This window comes from Lithobates pipiens, unplaced genomic scaffold (genome assembly GCF_037356315.1).
Source record: "Lithobates pipiens isolate NorthernLeopardFrog02 unplaced genomic scaffold, aLitPip1_a1.2 Scaffold_1, whole genome shotgun sequence".
Lineage (NCBI taxonomy): Eukaryota > Metazoa > Chordata > Amphibia > Anura > Ranidae > Lithobates > Lithobates pipiens.
The window spans coordinates 106,231,773-106,254,134 of NW_027507685.1; the positions used below are offsets into that span (position 1 = coordinate 106,231,773).

Genomic DNA, 22,362 nt, shown 5'->3' on the forward strand with positions numbered 1-22,362 from the left:
CACCAAGTGCAATGCAAAGCATGGGATGCAGTGATGTAAAGCACACCACTACTGGACTAGAGCAGAGGAGACGTGTTCTCTGGAGTGATGAATCAAGCTTCTCTGTCTGGCTGGACGTGTCTGGGTTTGTTGGTTGCCAGAAGAAACGGTACTTGCCTGACTGCATTGTGCCACATGTAAAGTTTGGTGAAGGGGGGATTATGGTGTGGGGTTGTTTCTCAGGGGTTAGGCTTGGCTCCTTAGTTCCAGTGAAAGAAACTCGTAAGGCGCCAGCATACCAAGACTATTTGTACAATTTCATGCTCCCAACTTTGTGGGAACAGTTTGGGGATGGCCCCTTCCTGTTCAAACACAACTGCTCACCAGTGTACAAAGCAAGGTCCATAAGGACATGGATGAGCGAGTTTGGGTTGGAGGAACTTGGCTTGGCCCATTAGTTCCAATGGAGGTAACTCTGAAGGTGTCAGCATACCAAGACATTTTGGACAATTTCAAGCTCCCGACTTTGTGGGAACAGTTTGGGGATGGCCCCTTCCTGAGGGTTGTGGAACTTGACTGGCCTGCAGAATCCTGACCTCAACCCGATAGAACACCTTTGGGATAAATTAGAGCGGAGACTGCGAGGCAGGCCTTCTCATCCAACGTCGGTGCCTGGCCTCACAAATGCTCTTCTGGAAGAATGGTCAAACATTCCCATGGACACACTCCTAAACCTTGTGGACGGCCTTCCCAGAAGAGTTGAAGCTGTTCTAGCTGCAAAGGGCGGGCCAACTCCGTATTGACCCCTAGGGACGAAGACTGGGATGCCATTAAAGTTCATGTGCGTGTGAAGGCAGGTGTCCCAATACTTTTGGCAATGTAGTGTACCTTCCTATTGATGTTGGTAGCATACGGATTAAAAATGGTTGTTGATCTAGAGCATTTAGTTTGGCTTTTGTTGAATCTAGTCCTTTTTGATTGCCCAAACTACTTTGCTTCGTTCCTGGTTGCCGAGTGGTTATTTTCATTATAACAGGAACAGGAATAAATTATGAAGTTTAATTCATGCGCAGTTGTTTTCCACTCGGGTTATTGCTTTTTTTTTTTTTTTGTGTTTATTTTGCATTACTAAATAAATTTTATTATGGCTGGTTGCAAGTCCCCACATCAGCGTTGTCTAAATGAAAGGGATGCTGCTGACACAGCAGATGTGAGCGTACTTAGAGACGAGCTCACGTACTGTTTCCTGCAGGCTAAGCACTATCCACCTCGGTAAGGAGACAATTTTTTTCATGGCTCAGGTGGAATGATCTTCCCAGTGGGGATTCTGGAACCCACTGCAATTTCTCAACATGAAATTAATAATAGCACCACAGACGGATTTTTTATTGTTTGCAAGTTTTGCCTTTACTGATCCTTGTTTTTTGTCTGTAATTTTCAATGGGGGTGGGGGGGAGGGAATCTGCACCCTCCTACCTCCATTCTAATGACCTCAACTAAAATGTGTTCATTGAGCTCCAAAATACAGCTTAGGGCATCAGTTGGCTAGAATGCCCAAATGGATCTACTGTATTTTTATTTTTATTTTTATGGCTTTTTGTTTTCACTTTTTATGTTTTGAATGGCATGCTGACCCCAACCTTCTCAAGATCCTTCTGGTGTGTGCTGTTTTATAGTGAAATTTCTTCGGCTGGTTTTGTTATGTAAGGCACATTTTGGGCTCAGTTCTCGCTTGAGAAACTCTTTGTTTTAGCCACGTGACTGTCATTTTCAAATCGCATTAGACTCGGCTGATACAGGACCGTTTTTAAGGCAGGGCAAAAGGGGCAGCTGCCCTGGGCCCACACCAAAGCAGCTGCCTTATACTCGCCAGGTGTCCCAGTTTAAATTCCCTTGTCCCTTGAAGTTTTAGTCTCGTGCTGTGTCCCGATATCTGAGTGTAAAGATATTTCAGTTCTGCTGAGCTGCCTGCCTCTGCCCTATTGCCATGTACAGATGGCTCACCTGCAGACCCCATGTTTACATGTAAATAACCTGCATTGATATGTAAATAGTGGTGGCATTCATACGGAAATAGTCGCAGACTACGACATTCATATATATATATATATATATATATATATATATATATATATATCGTGTCCCCCTGAGGTGTCACATCCACCATCACTTCTCCTGAATCCTGCCCGCTGGGGAGGTAAAGGGGCATGCTTGAAAGTCCTGCTTCCAATTGTAGTCATTAAGCCTAACATCATGTTCTGGAGAAGTAAGCAAATTGGAGGTGGAACCCTTCTTAAAAATAACATGGTGCCATAAGCACCCTGAATTTTGCTAACCAATCTGTGAGCGGTAATGCTGTGCACTAACCTCTTGCAACCAATCAGTGAGCAGTAGTAATGTGCAGTAACCTCTAAAAACCAATTAGTGAGTGGTGTATACATGTTCAGTAACCTCTAGCATTCAATCAGTGAGCAGTCATGGGCGTCCGCAGAACTTTTTCCAAGGGTGGGCATCATTAAGGCCACTCATGCTCCGCCCCTTTTCGAAAATCTCATAAAAATCTTTCCACTGGAAATACAAACGTGTTATATAAGAGATAATTCATCTTCACTTTGTATTGGAAGCTACTCAGGTGGCTGCGTACCATGCCCATATAGCCTAGAGAATGTACATCTTTTTACATTGCAATACATCTGTGGCCATATTTTAATGTTCATACTGTCACTGTATAGGCTGTTTTCATCAAGATAAAAATATGGCGACAACAGATGTATTGCAATGTAAAAAGATGTACATAGGCTATATGTGCATGGTACGCAGTCACCTGAGTGACCTTGCGGACGCCCATGCTTTAAATCCAATACAAAGTGATCAGTGAAGGGGAATTATCTCTTAAACTGTATACACACACATATCTTTCCAGCAAATTGCAATTATAGCTAGGCTGAGCTGTCCCATTTTCCAAACAAAGCAATATATTATATATAAAAATGCTCCTCCTGAGTCTTGCTGTTACCTATGGTTCTTCACTGTGTATGCCTCAGTATTTTCTGTCTGTTATGATGATCCCCTAAGCCCAGGGCAGCACACTGGTAGACGGCAGTGTATCACTGACTCTGACTCGGCCACTTGAGTGGGCAGGGCCAGTTCTGTGCTGGCTGGATCTACACAACGCAAGCATGCTGGCAGCCAATGACTGGAGCGGAGCAGCCGAGGCGAGCATTGCATTGAATGATAGGGCCGGGGTGGGGGGGGGGGGTGTCAGATGATAGATGCCAGAGACACAGAGCCGCCAGCGGACTCAGAAAAAAAAATACAGCATGGCGATGGCTACGGCAGATCCTGCTGGCTGCTGTAACACCTTGGCGATTCCGGGGGGGAGGGGCACTTGCCCCCTGCTGCGGACGCCCATGTGAGCAGTATCGATGCACCGTAATCTCTAGCAACCAATCGACAAGCAAACGTCATGTGCTGTAGCCTCTAGAAAATAAGTGAGCCATAATGTGTGCAGTAACCTCTAAAAAACAATTAGTGAGTGGTATACGTGTTCAATAGCCTCTAGCATTCAATCAGTGAGCAGTATTGATGTACAGTAATCTCTAGCAACCAATCAACAAGCAGAAGTCATGTGCTGTAACCTCTAGAAAATAACAGTGAGCCATAATGTGTGCTGTAACCTCTAGCAGCCAGTCAGTGAGCTGTAATGATACACTGTAACCTCTGGCAACCAATCTCAATCGCTGCCTGATCTGATTCAATAAACTGATTTTGAGTCTAGCTGCTATTTATTTAATGTCTCAAAGCATGTGGAGAGCGAAATTGCATGGCGGAGGGGCCTCCAGTGGGAGGAATAGTGCCCTATAATTGGTATCAGTGGTAGGAATAGTTCCCCATCGGTATCAGTGAGAGGAATAGCGCCCCATCATGGGAGGGGGGGGTTTGATGGGGACTGATCCAAAGCTGTCTGTGTTTTTTATTAATTTGTTTATTCTTTTTTCTATACACCTAAGGTTGATAATATATATCAGCATGTATCTAAAAATCACCTTTGAACAACTTCGTCCATTTTCCTGATGAAGCCGCTATTGGCGAAACATGTAGAAGTTTTTGGACGTAGTATTTTAAGTGTGTGATTACAGTATTGACGGTGTCGCTAATAGGGATTTTGTGTATATACCGATGACTCTGAATATATACCTGTATCCACCTTTTTATTTGTGTGTTGTGTATAAATAAAGATTTTTTGTATTTTTATAATAATACGTTGTAGTGTATATTTTAGACATGTACCTTTAAAATCCCTTATCCAGTACTCCATTATTCTTTAAATGAAATGAGATGTTGGTACCTTTTATGTATATAGATTCTTTGGAAATTGATCTCTAGCCACACCTTAACTAGTGCCCCATTATTGGTATCAGTGGGAGGAATAGTGTCCCATCATTGGTGTCAGTGGGAGGAATAGTGTCCCATCATTGGTGTCAGTGGGAGGAATAGTGTCCCATCATTGGTGTCAGTGGGAGGAATAGTGTCCCATCATTGGTGTCAGTGGGAGGAATAGTGTCCCATCATTGGTGTCAGTGGGAGGAATAGTGTCCCATCATTGGTGTCAGTGGGAGGAATAGTGTCCCATCATTGGTGTCAGTGGGAGGAATAGTGTCCCATCATTGGTGTCAGTGGGAGGAATAGTGTCCCATCATTGGTGTCAGTGGGAGGAATAGTGTCCCATCATTGGTGTCAGTGGGAGGAATAGTGTCCCATCATTGGTGTCAGTGGGAGGAATAGTGTCCCATCATTGGTATCGGTGGGAGGAATAGTGCCCCGTCATTGGTGTTGGTAGAAGGATTAGTGCCCCATTGTTGGTATTGGTGAGGGAGGTATGATTCCCCATGATTGGTGTCTATTGGTGGAACAGTGGCTTTCCTCAGTGGTAGGAGTAGTGTCTCCAAGCCCGGATAGAAGTCCACACGCGGGCCATAGTTTGCAGACCACTTTCCTACGCAGTTTGAAAAAGGCTGAAGAGCACCTTCGAAATCGAATGCAAAGTAGGTTGTGTGGTACACTCAGCTATCCTAATTTTATGGAAATCTTGACTTTGTCCTTTAAGAATAGACCCCTGTCCCTCTCTTGACTTCTGAGCCTTTTAACAACGAGGTTGGGGTTCAGGGGGAGAGAAGCAGCTGTGACTGAGCTCAAATTTTTTTTTACAGGAAAAGTTGAGGTTTGCCGACATCTGTAGACTACTGATTTGTGTTCACCCAAGGGGAAGCTCTGATTTTTTTGATTTTTTTTTTTGCCACCATATCCTCAATCTGATTTGCACAACTTTTGTTGTTTAATTTTTAAGCGTAGGATAGAGTGGAGGTGTTTGAATGCTACCATGATGCAGAACGTGCAAAGTTTATTCTCAGGAACGGAATCCTTTCATTTTTGCATTCGTTCTGTCTGCGATTTGTATCGATGATCGTTGAGTTTCTGGAGTCCTTTTTAATAAAATTTTTTGCCTTGTAGGGATGACAGCGGCCGGGTGCTGTGTGGAGTCATGAGAATTGGCCTGGTTGCCAAAGGCTTGCTCATTAAGGAAGACATGGATCTGGAATTGGTTCTCATGTGTAAGGAGAAACCAACAGAGAGCTTGTTAGTCGCAGTCCGAGAAAACCTTCCACTGCAAATTAAGGTAAGGTTCAGCTCTGTCATTAACTCCTTCCTTTCCCACGTATACATCCAAGGCAACCTTTTTCCAACCACCTTACCCCGGAGGAACCCAGGAAATAATAATCCAAGTCAGAGAAGAACCTAATAAATCATCTACAGTTTGGTATACGTTAGCGGGTCTAGAACGTTGTGTTGAATAAATCCGATCAGGTCTATACTAGCGTCCCCAGCAGTTTAGGGTTCCAAAAAAATGCATTCTTAGCGGGACCAGCCCAGATACCTGCTAGCACCTGCGTTTTGCCCCTCCGCCCAGCCCACCCAAGTGCAGTATCGATCGATCACTGTCACTTACAAAACACTAAACACATAACTGCAGCGATCGCAGAGTCAGACCTGATCCCTGCGATCGCTAACAGTTTTTTTTGGTAGCGTTTATATTTAAATCCTGAAGGCGGTGCTTGGTTTTGAGGTCCCGTACGTGGCTAGGCTCCCAAAAAGTCCCCCACATGTGGTATCCCCGGGAGAAGCAGCAGAATTTATTTTGGGGTGTAATTTCAGTTATGCCCATAGCATGTGTGAGCAATATATCATTTAGTGACAACTTTGTGCAAAAAAAATAAATAAATAAATTGTAATATTCCTGCAACTTGTGGCAAAATATAAAATATTTGATGGACTCAACATGCCTCTCAGTAAATAGCTTGGGGTGTCTACTTTCCAAAATGGGGTCATTTGGGGGGGTTTTGTGCTATTTTGACATTTTATGGCCTTCGAAACTGTGATAGGTAGTGAGGAGTGAAATCAAAAACTTGCACCCTTAGAAATCCTGAAGGCAGTGATTGGTTTTCGGGGTCCCGTACGTGGCTAGACTCCCAAAAAGTCCCACATATGTGATATCCCCGTACTCAGGAGAAGCAGCAGAATATATTTTGGGGTGTAATTCCACATCTAACTATGGCATGTGTGAGCAATATATCATTTAGTGACAACTTTTAGTAAACTTTTTTTTTTTTGTGTCATTATTCAATCACTTGGGACAAAAAAAGAATATTCTATGGGCTCAACATGTCCCTCAGCAATTTCCTTGGGGTGTCTACTTTCTAAAATGGGGTCATTTGGGGGGGGGGGGGGGGGTTGTACTGCCCTGCCATTTTAGCACCTCAAGAAATGAGATAGGCTATAACTTTTGCGCAAACCAATAAATATACGCTTATTGACATTTATTTTATTTTTTTAACTAAAGACATGTGGCTGAATACATTTTGGCCTAAATGTATGACTAAAATTTAGTTCATTCGATTTTTCTTATAACAAAAAGTAGAAAATATATATATATATTTTTTTTAATTTTCAGTCTTTTTCCTTTTATATCGTAAAAAATAAATATCGCAGAGGCAATCAAATACCATCAAAAGAAAGCTCTATTTGTGGGAAGAAAAGGACGCAAATTTAGTTTGGGTACAACATTGCATGACCGTGCAATTACCAGTTAAAGCAGTGCAGTGCGAAATTGTAAAAAGACCTCTGGTCCTTAGGCTGACAATTGGTCCGGGGCTGAAGTGGTTAACTGTCAATTGCATGTTCGTGTGATGACGTACCCAAACAAAGTTTGTCCTTTCCCTCCCCACAACTAGAGGTTTCTTTCACTGGTATCTGTTCACCTCTGCGTGTTTTTAAAAAAATGTTTTTTTTTTTTGTTTTATGCTATAAACAAAAAAAGCAACAATTTTGAAAGAAAATATTTTTTTTTTTTTACTTTTTGCTATAATAAATATCCTCCCAAAAAAGTAAAAAAAATAAAAAAAGTCTTCATCAGTTTAGGCCAATAATGTATTCTTGACCTCTGCAGTTTTCATTTTTTGCGCAATAAACAAAAAAAGCGTAAATTAAAAAAAAATATATATATATATTTTATACTTTTTGCTATAATGAATATCCAAAAAAATGCCTTCATCACTTTAGGCTGATTATAGTTGCATAGTTACATAGTTAGTCAGGTTGAAAAAAGACACAAGTCCATCCAGTTCAACCTTAAAAACAAATAAATAAAATAAAAAAATAATCGTACAATCCAAATACCCAATTTTATGCCCACAATTGATCCAGAGGAAGGCGCAAAAAAAAAAACCCCAGCAGAGCATGCTCCAATTTGCTACAGCAGGGTAAAAAAATTCCTTCCTGATCCCCCAAGAGGCGATCGGATTTTCCCTGGATCAACTTTACCTATGTTAGTACCTAGTTATATTATGTACCATCAGGAAAGTATCCAGGCCTTTCCTAAAGCAATCTACTGAGCTGGCCAGAACCACCTCTGGCGGGAGTCTATTCCACATTTTCACAGCTCTAACTGAAGAAACCTTTCCGTACTTGAAGCTGAAATCTCTTTTCCTCTAGACGTAAAGAGTGCCCCCGTGTCCTCTGGGTTGACCGTACAGAGAACAACTCAACAGCAAGTTCACTATACAGACCCCTAATATATTTGAACATGTTGATCATATCCCCCTTAATCTCCTCTTCTCAAGAGTGAATAAATTTAGTTCTTCTAATCTCTCCTCATAGCTGAGCTCCTCCATGCCTCTTATCAGTTTGGTTGCCCTTCTCTGCACTTTCTCCAGTTCCCCGATAGAAGAATATGTAGTCTTCTATTTATTTTTGGTAAAAAAAAAATCACAATAAGCGTATATTGGTTGTCATGTCTACAAACTAGAGGGTAGATTTGTGGCTTTTTTTTATTTTTACTAGTAATGGCAGAGATCAGCGATTTTAAGCAAAATTGCGGCGGACAGATCGGACACCTTACTGACATTTTTGACACTTTTCTGGGAACCAGTGACATTATTACAGTAATCAGTGCTAAAAAAAAATATGCACTGACGTACTAATGACACTGGTAGGGAAGGGGTTAACTGGGGCGATCAAGTGGTTAATAATTATAGAGTTTTTGTCCAGCTAAGGGTAGACACCTGAAAATTCGCACTTCATCCCATGATATAAACGATTCAAAGAAGAAAAAGAAAATTTTGGAGGGGGACTATAGCGGTGCTTAAACAAATAAAAAAATGATCAAATATATAAAAAAATACAAAATATATTTTATTTAAGCAGAGATGAAAACACATAACAAAATCCATTAGATCTTTGAATATTACAAGGCATCTCCAATTATGATGGTTTTCTACTTTTTCTTAAAGGAAATTTTATGGAGATTGCTTGAGCGTATATCCTGACATGTTTCGCCTCGCGGCTTCCTCAGGGGGATATACGCATCAACCATAGACTAGCTGACAGGCTATACAAAAAGCAAAAAACATATATATGTAACATAGGAAAAATATGACCGCAAATATATATATATATATATATATAAATTTGTATATATTTTCATATTTTTCCTATATTGAATATATAACACCATTTTTTTTTTTGTAAGATATGATTTTACGTAAATGGATTCCTAACGTGTCCTGCTTTAAAATGGCGTGGCTTGTGGAATGAAGCCAAACTTTGGTACTTAAAAAAAAACACAAAAAAAACTCCATAGGCGACGCTATAAAAAATGATTTCAGTTACCATTTTTGAATTACAGAGGAGGTCTAGCGCTAGAATTAATGCTCTCGCTCTGACATTTGCAGGGACACCTCACATGTGTGGTTAGAACACTGTTTACGTACATGGGGTGTGACCTATATATGTGTCCATCACTGCACAAGAGTACGGGGACATAGGAGCATTTAAAAAAAAGAAAATTATAAGAAATAAACTTTTTTTTTATTGCTATAGCAAGAAATGTAAACATCCCTCACAATAACAGCAAAGCATGACAGGTCCTCTTTATGGAGAGATGTGGGGCCTATAAGACCCCACATCTTTCCTCTATAATGGAAAGCATCAGATCGAAAAAAAAAGGAAATAAAAAAAGAACATTGATCTGATGCTTTCCCCAAAAAAAGGCATTGCGTACAACGGGTGGGGGCGGGGGGTGAAAGTGGCGTTGCTTCGGCCCTCTTAGACCATTAACTAATCTCTGGTCAGTTGCCGCAACCACCCTATTGGTTCCCAGGCCCACTGATCATCCAGGTAAGCCAGAGAACCACTGGAAAGTGACGAGAGGGGGATTGACCCCACCCCCGCTTCTAAAAAATCATCCAGAGGCTAATCAGGCACTTGGATCTCTTTTAGCAGTTAGAAAATTGCCAGCTGAAAAATAATAAAATGCCAGGGTTATGGCGTATTGACGTAAATTTACAGTTAGGTGGTCTTCAAGTTGTTGTTATACCTGCTTGAACTGCCCATAGGTGGTGCTGTGTTCTTTTTCTGCCTAGTGTCCTACACCTGTAGGTGATGCTATAAACCCTATGATCAAGAATGAAGAGAATCTGTGTCTGTCAGTGAACTCAGATAAAGATATTTTACGGTAACAAAAAAAACTCAAATTTTTTCATGATTGTATTTTAAATGTCCCTGAAGTGCCAGAAAAATAGAAACATCCCATAAATTATTGCATCTAAAATGTAGACTCTTCTAATAAAAACAACTCAGGGTCGGTTACGGAGTGGGGAAAATAAATAAATTGTAAAAGCGAAGATGAAAAAAAATTAAAGGAGTGGAGGTGATGCACTAAGGGTTGTATTGACACAATCTTCAGTCCACCACAATGGCTCAAAATTGATCTGGTCCATAAATGGCTTGACAGATTATAGGTGAATACACTCCTGGAGCAGCTGACTTGCACCCATGGGTCCTTAAGGAGCTGAGCTCAGTTATTTCTAAGTCCTTGTTTCTAATTTTCAGAAAGTAACCCTAATGCCAGTTTAACCTTTCCTAGCATTTCACTGTCTGAAAATGTTCTGAAATTTTTACGATCTGAAATCTACTACAATAGCTCATAATTGATGTGATTCAGAAAGGATTTGACAGATTATTGGTAAATAAACTCCTAGACCAGATGACTTGCACCCATGGGTCCTTAAAGAACTGAACTCCGTTATTTCTAAGTCATTGTTTCTAATTTTTAGAAACTAATCCAAATATCAGCTTAACCTTTCCTTGCTTTTCACTGCCTGAAAATTGTCTCCTCTTTTTCACTGCCTGAAAATTTTCTCCTCTTTTTCACTGACAGAAAATCTTCTCCTCTTTTTCACTGCCAGAAAATCTTCTCCTCTTTTTCACTGCCAGAAAATCTTCTCCTCTTTTTCACTGCCTGAAAATCTTCTCCTCTTTTTCACTGTCTGAAATTCAGTAACTCATAATTGATCTGATCCAGAAATGATTTGGCAGATTATTGGTAAATAAACTCTCCTAGACCAGATGACTTGCACCCATAAAGAACTGAACTCCGTTATTTCTAAGTCATTGTTTCTAATCTTTAGAAACTAATCCAAATATCAGCTTAACCTTTCCTAGCTTTTCACTGCCTGAAAATCTTCTCATTTTTTCACTGCCTGAAATTCATTTCAATAGCTCATGATTGATCTGATCCAGAAATTATTTGACAGATTATTGGTAAATAAACGCCTAGACCAGATGACTTGCACCCATAGGTCCTTCAAGAACTGAACTCCTTTATTTCTAAGTCAGTGTTTCTAATTTTTAGAAAGTAATCATAATATCGGCTTAACCTTTCCTAGCTTTTCACTGCCTGAAAATCTTCTCCTCTTTTCACTGCCTGAAATCCACTTTAATATCTTATAATTGAACTGATCCGGAATGAGTTGACGGATTATTGGTGAATAAACTCCTGGACCAGATGACTTGCACCCATGGGTCCTTAAAGTAATTGTTTCTAATTTTTAGAAAGTAATCCTAATGTCAGCTTAGAAGAGACGTATGGTTTTTTTTTTTTTTTGTTTGTTTCTTTCCTGTTTCATGCTTACCTAGGTGGATGCAGCATTGGTCCGATGCTGCATCTGTCACCTGCCGCCTCTGCACTGAGAACCCAGCGATCAAACACCACTGGTGGCTTGGTTCTCATGGTTCCCCGAGCAGAGAGCTGCTGGCTGCCAATCAGCAGCTCTCTGCTCTGACCCCCCCCCCCCCTGCTCACTGGAGCACAGAGCTATGGAGGGGCGGGGAGTGGCTCGCTGAGATGGGTATCAGTCCAGGCAACTTTATTGTCATGATGACGCGGTGCCTGGACGGATTCCAGTGACATCAGTAGAGAGCAGACTTCTCTGCTGTAAATGGGTCACAGGAGTGCAAAACGAATTGCACTCCTATGACCCATAGGAGAAGCCCAGCCAAACGAGCTCAGGCTGGACTTCTCCTCTAAAATTTCCTAGCTTTTCACGGTCTGAAATCCATCACAATAAGCTGATCATTGCTCTGATCCAGAAATGGTTTGACAAATTATAGGTGAATAAACTCCTGGGCCAGATGACTTACACCCATGGGTCCTTAAAGAACTGAGCTCAATTATTTCTAAGTCATTGTTTCTAATTTTTAGAAAGTAACCCTAATGCCAGCTTAACCTTTCCTAGCTTTTCACTGCCTGAAAATCTTATCTTTGCACTGCCCGAAAACCTTCTCATCTTTTCACTGCCTGAAATTCACTTCAATAGCTCATAATTGATCTGATCCAGAAATGATTTGACAGGTTATTGGTAAATAAACTCCTAGACCAGATGACTTTCACCCATGAGTCCTTAAGGAACTGAACTCAGTTATTTCTATGTCATTGTTTCAAATTTTTAGAAAGTAACCCTAATGCCAGCTTAACCTTTCCTAGCCTTTCTAATATTTATGCTCACTCCTTAAACCCTTTTAGAAACTTACAGAAGAGACATATCAAGTGGAGCAATGCACAGAAGATGCCTCACTAATTATACAAAATTCAAAAGAACCTAAATTGATTTTAAAAGTTATACTGACATCCCCACTATTCAGAGAAGAGGAAAAAGGATCGGGTGGAGGTATTTTGGGTTTTCTTGTTTCCTTTGTTGAGAAAGAAACCGCTTTCAGATTTTCTGTTTTTTATATGACTAGCGGTCTGTATTTTTTTTTTCCCATCTGCTCACAGATATTAAAATATATGCATAAAAAAAAAAGAAAGAAAAGCTAGCTATAGGTAGAAGATCGTAAATGTTACATATGTTGTCTTATGTTAAAGTCTCTCATTTTTTGGTATTGAACAGATTCTGTTACACAACCTCAGTGCTGCCCCTCGTAATTTTAATACAGAGGGAAAAAAAAAAGTGACCTAAATTTTTTTTTTTTTTACTATCTGAGCTACAGCATGTGCATTTCCTGCCACCAAACGTATGTGGTTTTCTCAAAAATAAACCAGACTTTTTAGCAGTATTTGCAGCAGCTTTGAGGTTGGGTAATTCATAAATACTAATGTGTTCATAATTTTTTTTTTTTATTTCTCTTGTTCCCCCCCCCACCTCCCTTCTTCATTTTATGGTCTGTAATATTTGCTTCAGCTTCCCAAGCCTGTCCCTAGAAACTTGCCAAGCAACACTGGACCTATGTCAGACCTTTGACCAACAGGCCACACTCTGTCATGTCAACTGAGGCAGCCAGCCCACCTGGGCAAGACGGACTCCCTGTCGCTCCTCCCATCTCTAGCCCACCTTCTATTTTCTGTCCTTCCCACAAACATCAGCTATACAGTGTCAAATGTTGGTCAGTTAAAAAAAAATGCCATTGGGGCCATCTGGGAAGAATCAGAGTTTAATTCAAGACTTTTAATTGTTGGCATTCTTCCATGCTTTAAATAAAACCTATTGGTAACATTATAGACAATGTATACACTAGGGGAATGCAGATACAACACAGAACATGCTGGTTGTGATAAAAAAAATGCACATACCGCTTTGCATTGCCAGTTTCCGTAATACATGTCAGTTCTCTAGTACTTTTGGTATAGATAAAGTTGACTAAATAATTTATATCTTTAGTTTCTTTCCTGCACTCTCTTCCTGTTCAAACTGCTTTTTCGAACACCATGGGGTGTGACTTCATGGAGATCTGTTAATCTATGATGAAGGTGCAAGGCAGTCTACGAGGGTTCCCAAAGCAATAAGTTGGCAGAAGACAATTGTATAAGCCTTAAACCATTCCAAAGAAGTTCCCTTTAGGCTTGGGTCGACAGAGTTGTGTGCAACTGTTAATGAATGCAGAGAAAGCATCCTCGTTCACCGATTCTGAAAAAGGACACCCAGCTCTGGTGTCCTTTTTAATGGGGTCTGTCCGCCCATGGGTGGGAAGGAACGGCAATCGTATAACCATTGTGGTCATATGTTGTGGAGCCGGTCCTATCTTTATGCTTTCAGGAACTTCTGTGCAAAAAAATTGTGTGCAAATGGCTGCCAATTAGGCTTGAGTCTACAGAGTTGTGTGCAGTTGGTAATGAATGCAGAGAAAGCACCCTCGTCCACTGATTCTGAAACTGTAGTATTAACCCCTTCTCATCCAGACCTGGTATCCCTTTATTAGGGTTTAGCCACCCATGGGCAGGAAGGATCAGCGATTATGTGACTACTGTAATTGGCCTTCACAGAGGTCATATAATTGGGAACTATTCCAGTTTTACGCTTTGGTGAACAGAGTTGCGTTCAGCTGGTAATGAATGCAGAGAAAGCACCCTAGTCCACGGATTCTTAAACTGTAACATTGACCCCTTCTCACCCAGCCCTGGTATCCCTTTTAATAGGGTCTGCCTACCCATGGATGGGAAGGAACAGTGGTCATATGATCGGGAGTCAGCCCTGCCTTTATGCTATGGTGAACGGTGTTGTGTGCAACTGGTAATGAATGCAGAAAAAGCACCCTTGTTCACTGATTCTTAAACTGTAATATTGACCCCTTCACACCCAGCTCTGGTGTCCTTTTTAATAGGGTCTGTCCGCCCATGGGTGGGAAGGAAGGGCGATCATATGACCACTGTGGTCATATATTGTGGAGCCGGTCCCACCTTTATGCTTTGGGGAACAAAGTTGTGTGCAAATGGCAAGGCCACCGATAGGGGGTACCACTGTGCCTCCCGTAGGGTGCCTAGGCGCGCAGGGGGATTGGTGAGGCGGTGACAGGAGGACAATTGCAGAACAATGAACTGCAATTCCCCTCTCCCTCCCCCCACAGCTGGAGCCTGGTTTCTCCCCCTCTTCCTCCCCCTGCAGCTGAAGCCTGGTTTCTCCCCCTCTCCCTCCCGCTGACTTTCAGCTACTGGAGGGAGAGACAGACCCAGTCCATTATTCTGTGATTTGTCACTAATTTTTAAACTGTAGTATTGACCCCATCCCGCCCAGCCTTGGTATCCCTTTTATACGGTATGTCCACCCGTGGGCAGGAAGGAATGACGATCATGTGACCACTGTGGTCATATGATCAGGAGTTGGTCCCACATTTAGACTTTGGTGAACAGAGTTTCATGAAACTGGTAGTGAACTAGAGTGCTTTCTCTGCATTCATTGATTGGTAAACTGTAGTATTGACCATTTCCCATCCAGCTCTGGTGTCCCTTTAATAGGGTCTGCCTGCCCAGGGGTGGGGAGATGGGACGTACATGTAACCATTGTGATTGGCTTTCACAGTGGTCATATGCCTGGGCGTCAGTCCCGCCTTTATGCTTTTGGTGAACAGAGTTGTGTGCAACTGGTAATGAATGCAGAGAAAGCACCCTTGTTCACTGATTCCTAAACTGTAGTATTGACCCCTTCCTGATCAGCCCTCTTGTCCCTTTAATATGGTCTGTCCACCCAGGGGAGATAGATCATATTGGAAACTGTTCCGGCTTGACGCTTTGGTGAACAGAGTTGCGTGCAGCTGGTAATACATGCTAAGAAAGCACCCTAGTTCACTGATTCTTAAATTGTACTATTGACCCCTTACAGGCCAGCCCTAGTGTCCCTTTAATAGGGTCTGTCCAACCAAGGGCGAGCAAGATGGATGATCATGTGGCCACTGTGATTGGCTGTCACAGCCAATCACGGGGGCAGAGTTTTGAGAAACTGGCAGGGCCACTGATGGGGGTCATGCCTCCTGCAGGGTGCACAGGGGGCCCAGACAGCAGGGAGGATTGGTGTGGTGGGACTGGAGGACAAATACAGAACTATGCACTGTCTCTCTTCCTTTAGCAGCTGAAACCTGGCTTCTCCCCCTTTCCCTCCTGCCAGCTTTCAGCTGCTGAAAGGGGGGGGGGGGGGGGAGACAGACGCAGTGCATCATTATGTAATTGTCCTCCCAACCCACCAACGATCACCTTCCCTGTGCTGCCCCAATCTGATTCCCCCCTGCGTGGCAGACAACATCCACCACCGCAACGCCACCGGATTCCCTCTCCCGCCATCTGCTTTGGGGCTCACAGGTGGATGGAGAGTGGGGGAAGGGGCCGGTAAATGTCATTTACCGGCCCCTTCCTTTTCTGAATTGGACACTGTGAGCGATTGGTACCAATTTGCTCCCGTGTCCATTCATAGCTGAGCGTAGTAAACTGTTTTTTCCTATTTATGCTTCAGTGATTCAGCGGGAGCCTCTATCTCCTGTTCATTCATCTTCAGTGCAACTAGATAGAAAGGAACTGAAGAATCTGCGTCCTCAATTCCTTTCTCAGTCTCAAAGGTGAGATGTCAGTGGTCTGTTTAGACCCCCCTTCTATTTTATCATATATTTTCAACCATTTGTTTTTTCCCCCCAAAGTAGTAGCATTGTGCTACTATTAAAAATTCAGATTTAAAAAGTAAACTTAGTAGGTTACAATAACTGCATTTGATGTTTAAATGGTATATATCTTACATGCTTTTAAAGGGCCACCAAATCTAAAAGATAAGTGGATTAATTTTTTTATTTTATTTTATTTACATCGGTCTATATATTGGGGGTGTACCCTTGTATATGCTTTCTTCTTCTTCTTTTTTTTTTTGATTTAGTGGTCTTTTAAATGCAAATGCAGCTTGGCTGTAATTTTATAATGAATGATTAAAGTGATTGCTATTTAAAATTTGAACAACTCTAATAATTAAATATTTGAGTATTTTGTAGATTTTTATTTTTGTTTGCTCTTTATGCTCTTGTTCATGTGTTGTATCTGTATTCCCTTAAATTTTATAACTGTTTAAATCACGCTTCCATCATGATAAGGGGTATAACTGACCAATATTTCCTGAGGTATGGTTTTTGACTATGCTAATCTATATCCTAACAACACCAAGCAGCCTAGGTGCAGTGGACTTGTCCTGTGTGTATTTCATGCAGTCAGAATGATGCTTGTGTCTTCATGAGCTGACCCCCCATATCATTATACTGGTGATTGCTATTTTCGTTCTTTTTTTTTATGTGAGGGGACCTTCTGCGCATCTTATGTCCAGGTGAGACAAATGAATATCGAACTCGGAAGCTCATCGAGGAGCCAGTGGGCGCTTTCATGTATTTCTTTTGACAACATTAGAAAAAGGATCGAAAAAATATTTTATTTTTATGTTGTCATTTGGGGCAGCATATAGGTGGTCAGATGGATTGGATATTGAGCATACTGTATAGGTCTTGTGTAATATTTGATATTGGTCATATAGGTTCTATATATTGGGTAAATGGGTTCTATATTAGATATTGGGCATATAGGTTCTATATTAGGTATTGGGAAAATGGGTTCTATATTATATTGGGTATTGTGCAATATAGGTTCTATAGTATATTAGGTATTTTGTATATAGGTTCTATATTCGGTATTGGGCATATAAGTTATGTATTATATTCGATATTGAGCTCTATATTATGTTGGGTATGGGGCATATAGGCTCTATATTAGATGTTTGGCAAATAGGTCCTAAATTGTATTGGATGTTGGGCATAAAAGCCCTATAATGTGTTCGATATTGGTCATATAGGCCCTATATTATATTGGATATTGTGCATATAGACCCTTTGTTATATTCTATTTTGTGCCCTTTATTTTATTCAATGTTCGGAAAAAAAATCTCTAAATTATTTTAGATATTGGGCATATAGGCCGATATATTAGATATAACCAATATCTAATATAATAATGGGCTTATATGCCCAATATAATATAGAGCCTATTTGCTCAATATCTAATATAATATAGAGATTTATGCCCAACATTCAGTACAATTTAGGACCTATATGCCCAACATCTAATACAGAGCCTATATGCTCCATATCTAATATAATAGAGTATACCCACAATATAACATAATGTGGAGCCTATATGCCCAAAATTGAATAAAATTAAGGGCCTCTATGCCCAAAATCTCATAATTTAGGACCTATATGCCCAATATTACTACATTGTATTAGATATTGGGCATATAGGTCCTGTATTAAATTACATTTTGGATATATAGGCCCTTTATTATATCCAGTATTGGGCATATAGGCCCTATATTAGACATTGGACATATAGGCCCTATATTATATTTGATATGGGGTATTTGGATTCTATATTATATTAGATTTTAGGCATATAGGCCCTTTATTATATTCAATATTGGGCATATAGGCTCTAGATTATATCAGACATTGGGTATATAGGCCCTATATCAGGGATGAGGTATTTAGGTCCTATATTATATTTTTTAGGCATATAGGTTTTGGGCATATAGACATTTTTATTCAGTATTGAGCATATAAGATTTATATTAGATATTGGGCATACATGCCTTAAAAAAAATGTATTTTTTCCCCCGTAAAGAAGAGGGATACTTTGGCCTCAAACACATTATCTTCTGGTCATCTACCTATTGTGCCTGCATAGTCAAGAATAAAGCTAGTGTATAGTGGGAGCTAGGGCTTCTACAGGCTCTGCATTTTAGGCCTCGTATTGAATGGTGAGGTCCTCCATATAAGACGTACATCTACAATCAAAAAGCCAGATCTGATGAGCAGTGATCACACCCAAAGGTTTTCAAGTTTGGAGAAGGCCTTGGTTGATGCCCGAAAGACACATACACATGGTCTCATAATATAAGATATAGTAAAACATATATAACTATAGTAATTGAATATTAATATCCATTGTATTTTGTTATAATCTTATTTGTTCAGCAAGTTCTGAACATGCGCAGCTGGTCCCGGAACATAAAAAGCTTCTACCAAAAAAATAAATAATGAAAAGCCCTTTGCGGGAAATGCCTGGACTTGGCCTCCAAGCAGAGCATGAAGACACTTCATTCTAATGATGTTAATGTACAAGATATTCTGATGCAAGTGTCTTTCTTCTTGCCCTCACCCCCCATGATCCTTTTCATCTGTACTTTTGATAGGATTTTGTACACAGATGCTGACTGGCTGCAAGACAATACTGCTAGTATAGTTTACATACATGGCACAGTACACTGGGAGGCAAAGCATGGATTGTGACCTATTTGTCAGGGTTTTGGTTTGTTGAGGCAAACGTGTGCTGTCATAGGGCTTGCCAGTCATGTTTCTGCAGTGTTTTGTTGACCCTCCCATGAAGTATTTGTTCCATTCCCGTTAAATCGTTAGAATTTAGTCAATCTCTGAAATACAGAACGGGCTGTTTATCCATAGATTAGGGATCACCACCACATTTTCTATAATGGCTTAAGTCTTCAGAATTCAACTTTAAAAAAAATAAAATAATGGTAGGCTGGTAGATTTATGACCCACCACGACCAGTTCCAATTGTAGTAAATTTTGAATTTGACTCTTTTGGTTAGTAGACATTGGAAGTCCCATATTTTGTGTGGTGGACCATTTAATTCATAAATCCAGGCTTTTTTTATTTTTACTCCTAGCTTCTAAGATGAAGAGCAGTCAACTTCTTGACCCCCCCCCCCCCCCATTTCTCGATACTCATGTGAGGGTACACAAACATTGCCCTATAATGAAAAGGTCAACGTCTGTCTATATGTTGAATATATATGCTGGCCTGTATCTTCACACCTGCTATCTCCATACTACGCTTGGTTTCTAGTTGTTCATTCAGAAGGAGAAGATAGTACAGACAATAAACACCTTTTTAGCTCTGCATCTCCCAGTGTCACTTTGGGTATCTCCAAGCCATTGTTACCACTTGACTTGACTGATCAGCCCAAGAGCCAAATAAACGCTCTACACCAAAACAACCAAAAAAAAGATAATGTTTAGAGAACTAGCACTCTCTGCAGCCTTTCAGTCTGTGTTTTCAGTTCTTCATAACCACTCATTTACTGTAGTACTTTTTAAATTTATTTGTGAACTTGACGCAGATGTTCACATTGAAATGAATCGTCTCTCCCCACGTGCTTCACAAAGCTTTGCCTGAAACTTCCCATTTTTAAAGGTGCAGTCCCATCTTTCCTATTTGGTTGTATGTCTTATGTCTTGGTTGAATGATTTAAGTATTATTTTTAAAGGGTTTACATTTTTGACCTTAATAGGAACTGAGTTTGCCCCTATAAGACTCTCTGGGCAAAATATAAAAAAAAATCTTCAGTGCATCTCTGCAATACACGTCATTTTCAGATTGTACAATTTGCTGTACTTGCAGCTTTTTGTTTTTTCTTAATTTTTTTCATTGAAAACAAGGCAGATAGCATTCATTCTTACATTTGACAACTGAAGTGAGTATATACAGTAAATTTTTAGAAAGGGAGGTTGCAACATAATAACTATAGAGTCGATAAACCTTAGGCCTGGATTGTCAAACTCCATTTCATCGCTGGCCACATCAGCATTATGGTTGCCCTCAAAGGCCGGTTGCATCTGTTAGACTAGATGCCCAAAGCACCCTCCTTCTCTACATTAGATGTAAATAGCCCTCACCATCAGAAGTCCAGAGCCCCCCCACCCTCCCTTATATCACAATGCACCCCTCTTACCTTATGTTGCTGCTGGGAAAACTGGGCGCGTAGCAGCAGAAAGTGCAGGGTCTGGAGGATGGCTGGACTCAGCTGCCATAGTTTGCCAAATGGTGAGACCAGAGGAAGTGGAGACAAGGGGGTGCTGCTGCTGCACAGAGAGGCATAGGTCTGTAGGAGCAGTTCTGTCCAACTGTCAGCTGGTATCTGAGACAGGGGGCAAACACAAGCCCTCCCACGGCTGTATAGAGCAAGCTATTGCGATGGAGTTCTGTCTTTACCACTGAGACAAGGGGGTCCCAGAGTTGTAGGAGAGGTGTGAGGGCCACATGAAACGGGCTGGATTTGGCCCACGGGCCTTGTGTTTGGCAAATGTGCCTTATGCCCTGTACACACGATCAGAAATTCGGCCAGCAAAAGACCGATGAGAGCTTTTGGTCGGAAAATGTGACCGTGTATATGCTCCATCGGACTTTTGCTGGCCGAATTCCCGCCAGAAAAAGATTGAGAGCAGGTTATCTATTTTTCGGTCGGAAAAAGTTCCGATTGCCTGTAGCAATTCCGACACGCAGAATTCCTACGCATGCTCGGGAACAATTCGATGAATGCTCGGAAGCATTGAACTTAATTTTCTCGGCTCGTCGTAGTGTTGTACATCACCGTGTTCTTGACGGTCGAAAGCTCAGAGAACTTGTGTGACCGTGTGTATGCAAGGCAAGCTTGAGCGGAATTCCGTCAGAAAAAACATGTTTTTTCTGATGGAATTTCTGATCGTGTGTATGGGGCAATAGAGGGTAAAACAAACTTAAAGGGAGCTATAGGACATGGTTATGAAAGGGAGGAGAGTATAGGTATAAAATGATGGGAGGGAAGGATGGATTCCAGGATTCTCATAAGCATAGAATGATGGGTTAAGATGAATGTGCTTAATTAGGTTAGGGGTTCAAAAGGAAGGAGTCAACCAGGTACCATCGTGAGTGGACTTTTATAAGAGGCTTCCATGGCAGCCAAATTTTGCAAGCAGGATTTGGTGGCGGTCCAGATATCAAGTCAGTCTTCAGTTTCTAAATTGACATGGAGGTCAACTACCCATTTATCCTCATAGGATGGTGGGGGGGGGAATACATTTTCGATAAAAAAAAAAAAAAAAAAGACTACAAAAGTTGTGGAATTACATAGTACATAGTGCTCTCAAAGTTAGGTCATACAAATGTCACATAGGTATCGAGGGGGGGGGTTGGTGTATATGTCGGACTATATATATATATATATATATATATATAAAATTAGAGGTTGACCGATATTTGCAGTTTTTTAATTAATCGGCATCGGCCGATTTTTCTGATAAAAAGACCGATTTAGAACTACAGCGCGGCTTGCAAATGACTTCTGTAATAGAAGTCAATGCAAGTTGCCTGAGTCTTCATAGAAGCGACTTTTCTCCTCTCTGGACAGTCTGCCAAGAAAAGAGATACAATGTTTACACTTGAATGAATGAACTCAACTCTGTGTGTAGAGTTCTCAGTTTAACCATTTAAAGACTAAATCTTTTCTGACACTTGTTGCTTACAAGTAAAAATCCTGTATTTTCTGCCAGAAAATCACTTGGACCCCCCAAAAATTATATATGTATTTTTTTAGCAGAGATCCTAGGGCAGTGATGGCGAATCTTGGCACCCCAGATGTTTTTGAACTACATTTCCCATGATGCTGAAGAGTGCATGAGCATCATGGGAAATATAGTTCCAAAACATCTGGAGTGCCAAGGTTCGCCATCACTGTCCTAGGGAATAAAATAGCGGTTGTTGCAATATTTTATGTCACACGGCATTTGCGCAGAGGTCTTTCAAATGCAATTTTTGGGGGGAAAAAATACACTAATGATTTAAAAAAAAAAAAAAATCGTACATACAAGTAAACTGATTGGAGGTTTGTTTTGTTTAATAAATGTTTAAATGTAAGAAATTTT

The 22,362-nt window shown here is 40.9% G+C and overlaps 1 protein-coding gene across 3 annotated transcripts in view; it reads left to right on the top strand.

Moving 5' to 3' along the window:
- Positions 1-22,362, top strand: part of STRBP (spermatid perinuclear RNA binding protein) — a 253,102-nt gene that overhangs the window by 120,909 nt on the left and 109,831 nt on the right. For all 3 annotated transcript variants that reach the window (XM_077469361.1, XM_077469441.1, XM_077469524.1), the window contains 2 exons: positions 5,491-5,656; positions 12,398-12,542. In XM_077469361.1, coding sequence (XP_077325487.1) covers positions 5,491-5,656; positions 12,398-12,542 — 311 coding nt within the window. The remainder of the gene's footprint in view (positions 1-5,490; positions 5,657-12,397; positions 12,543-22,362) is intronic.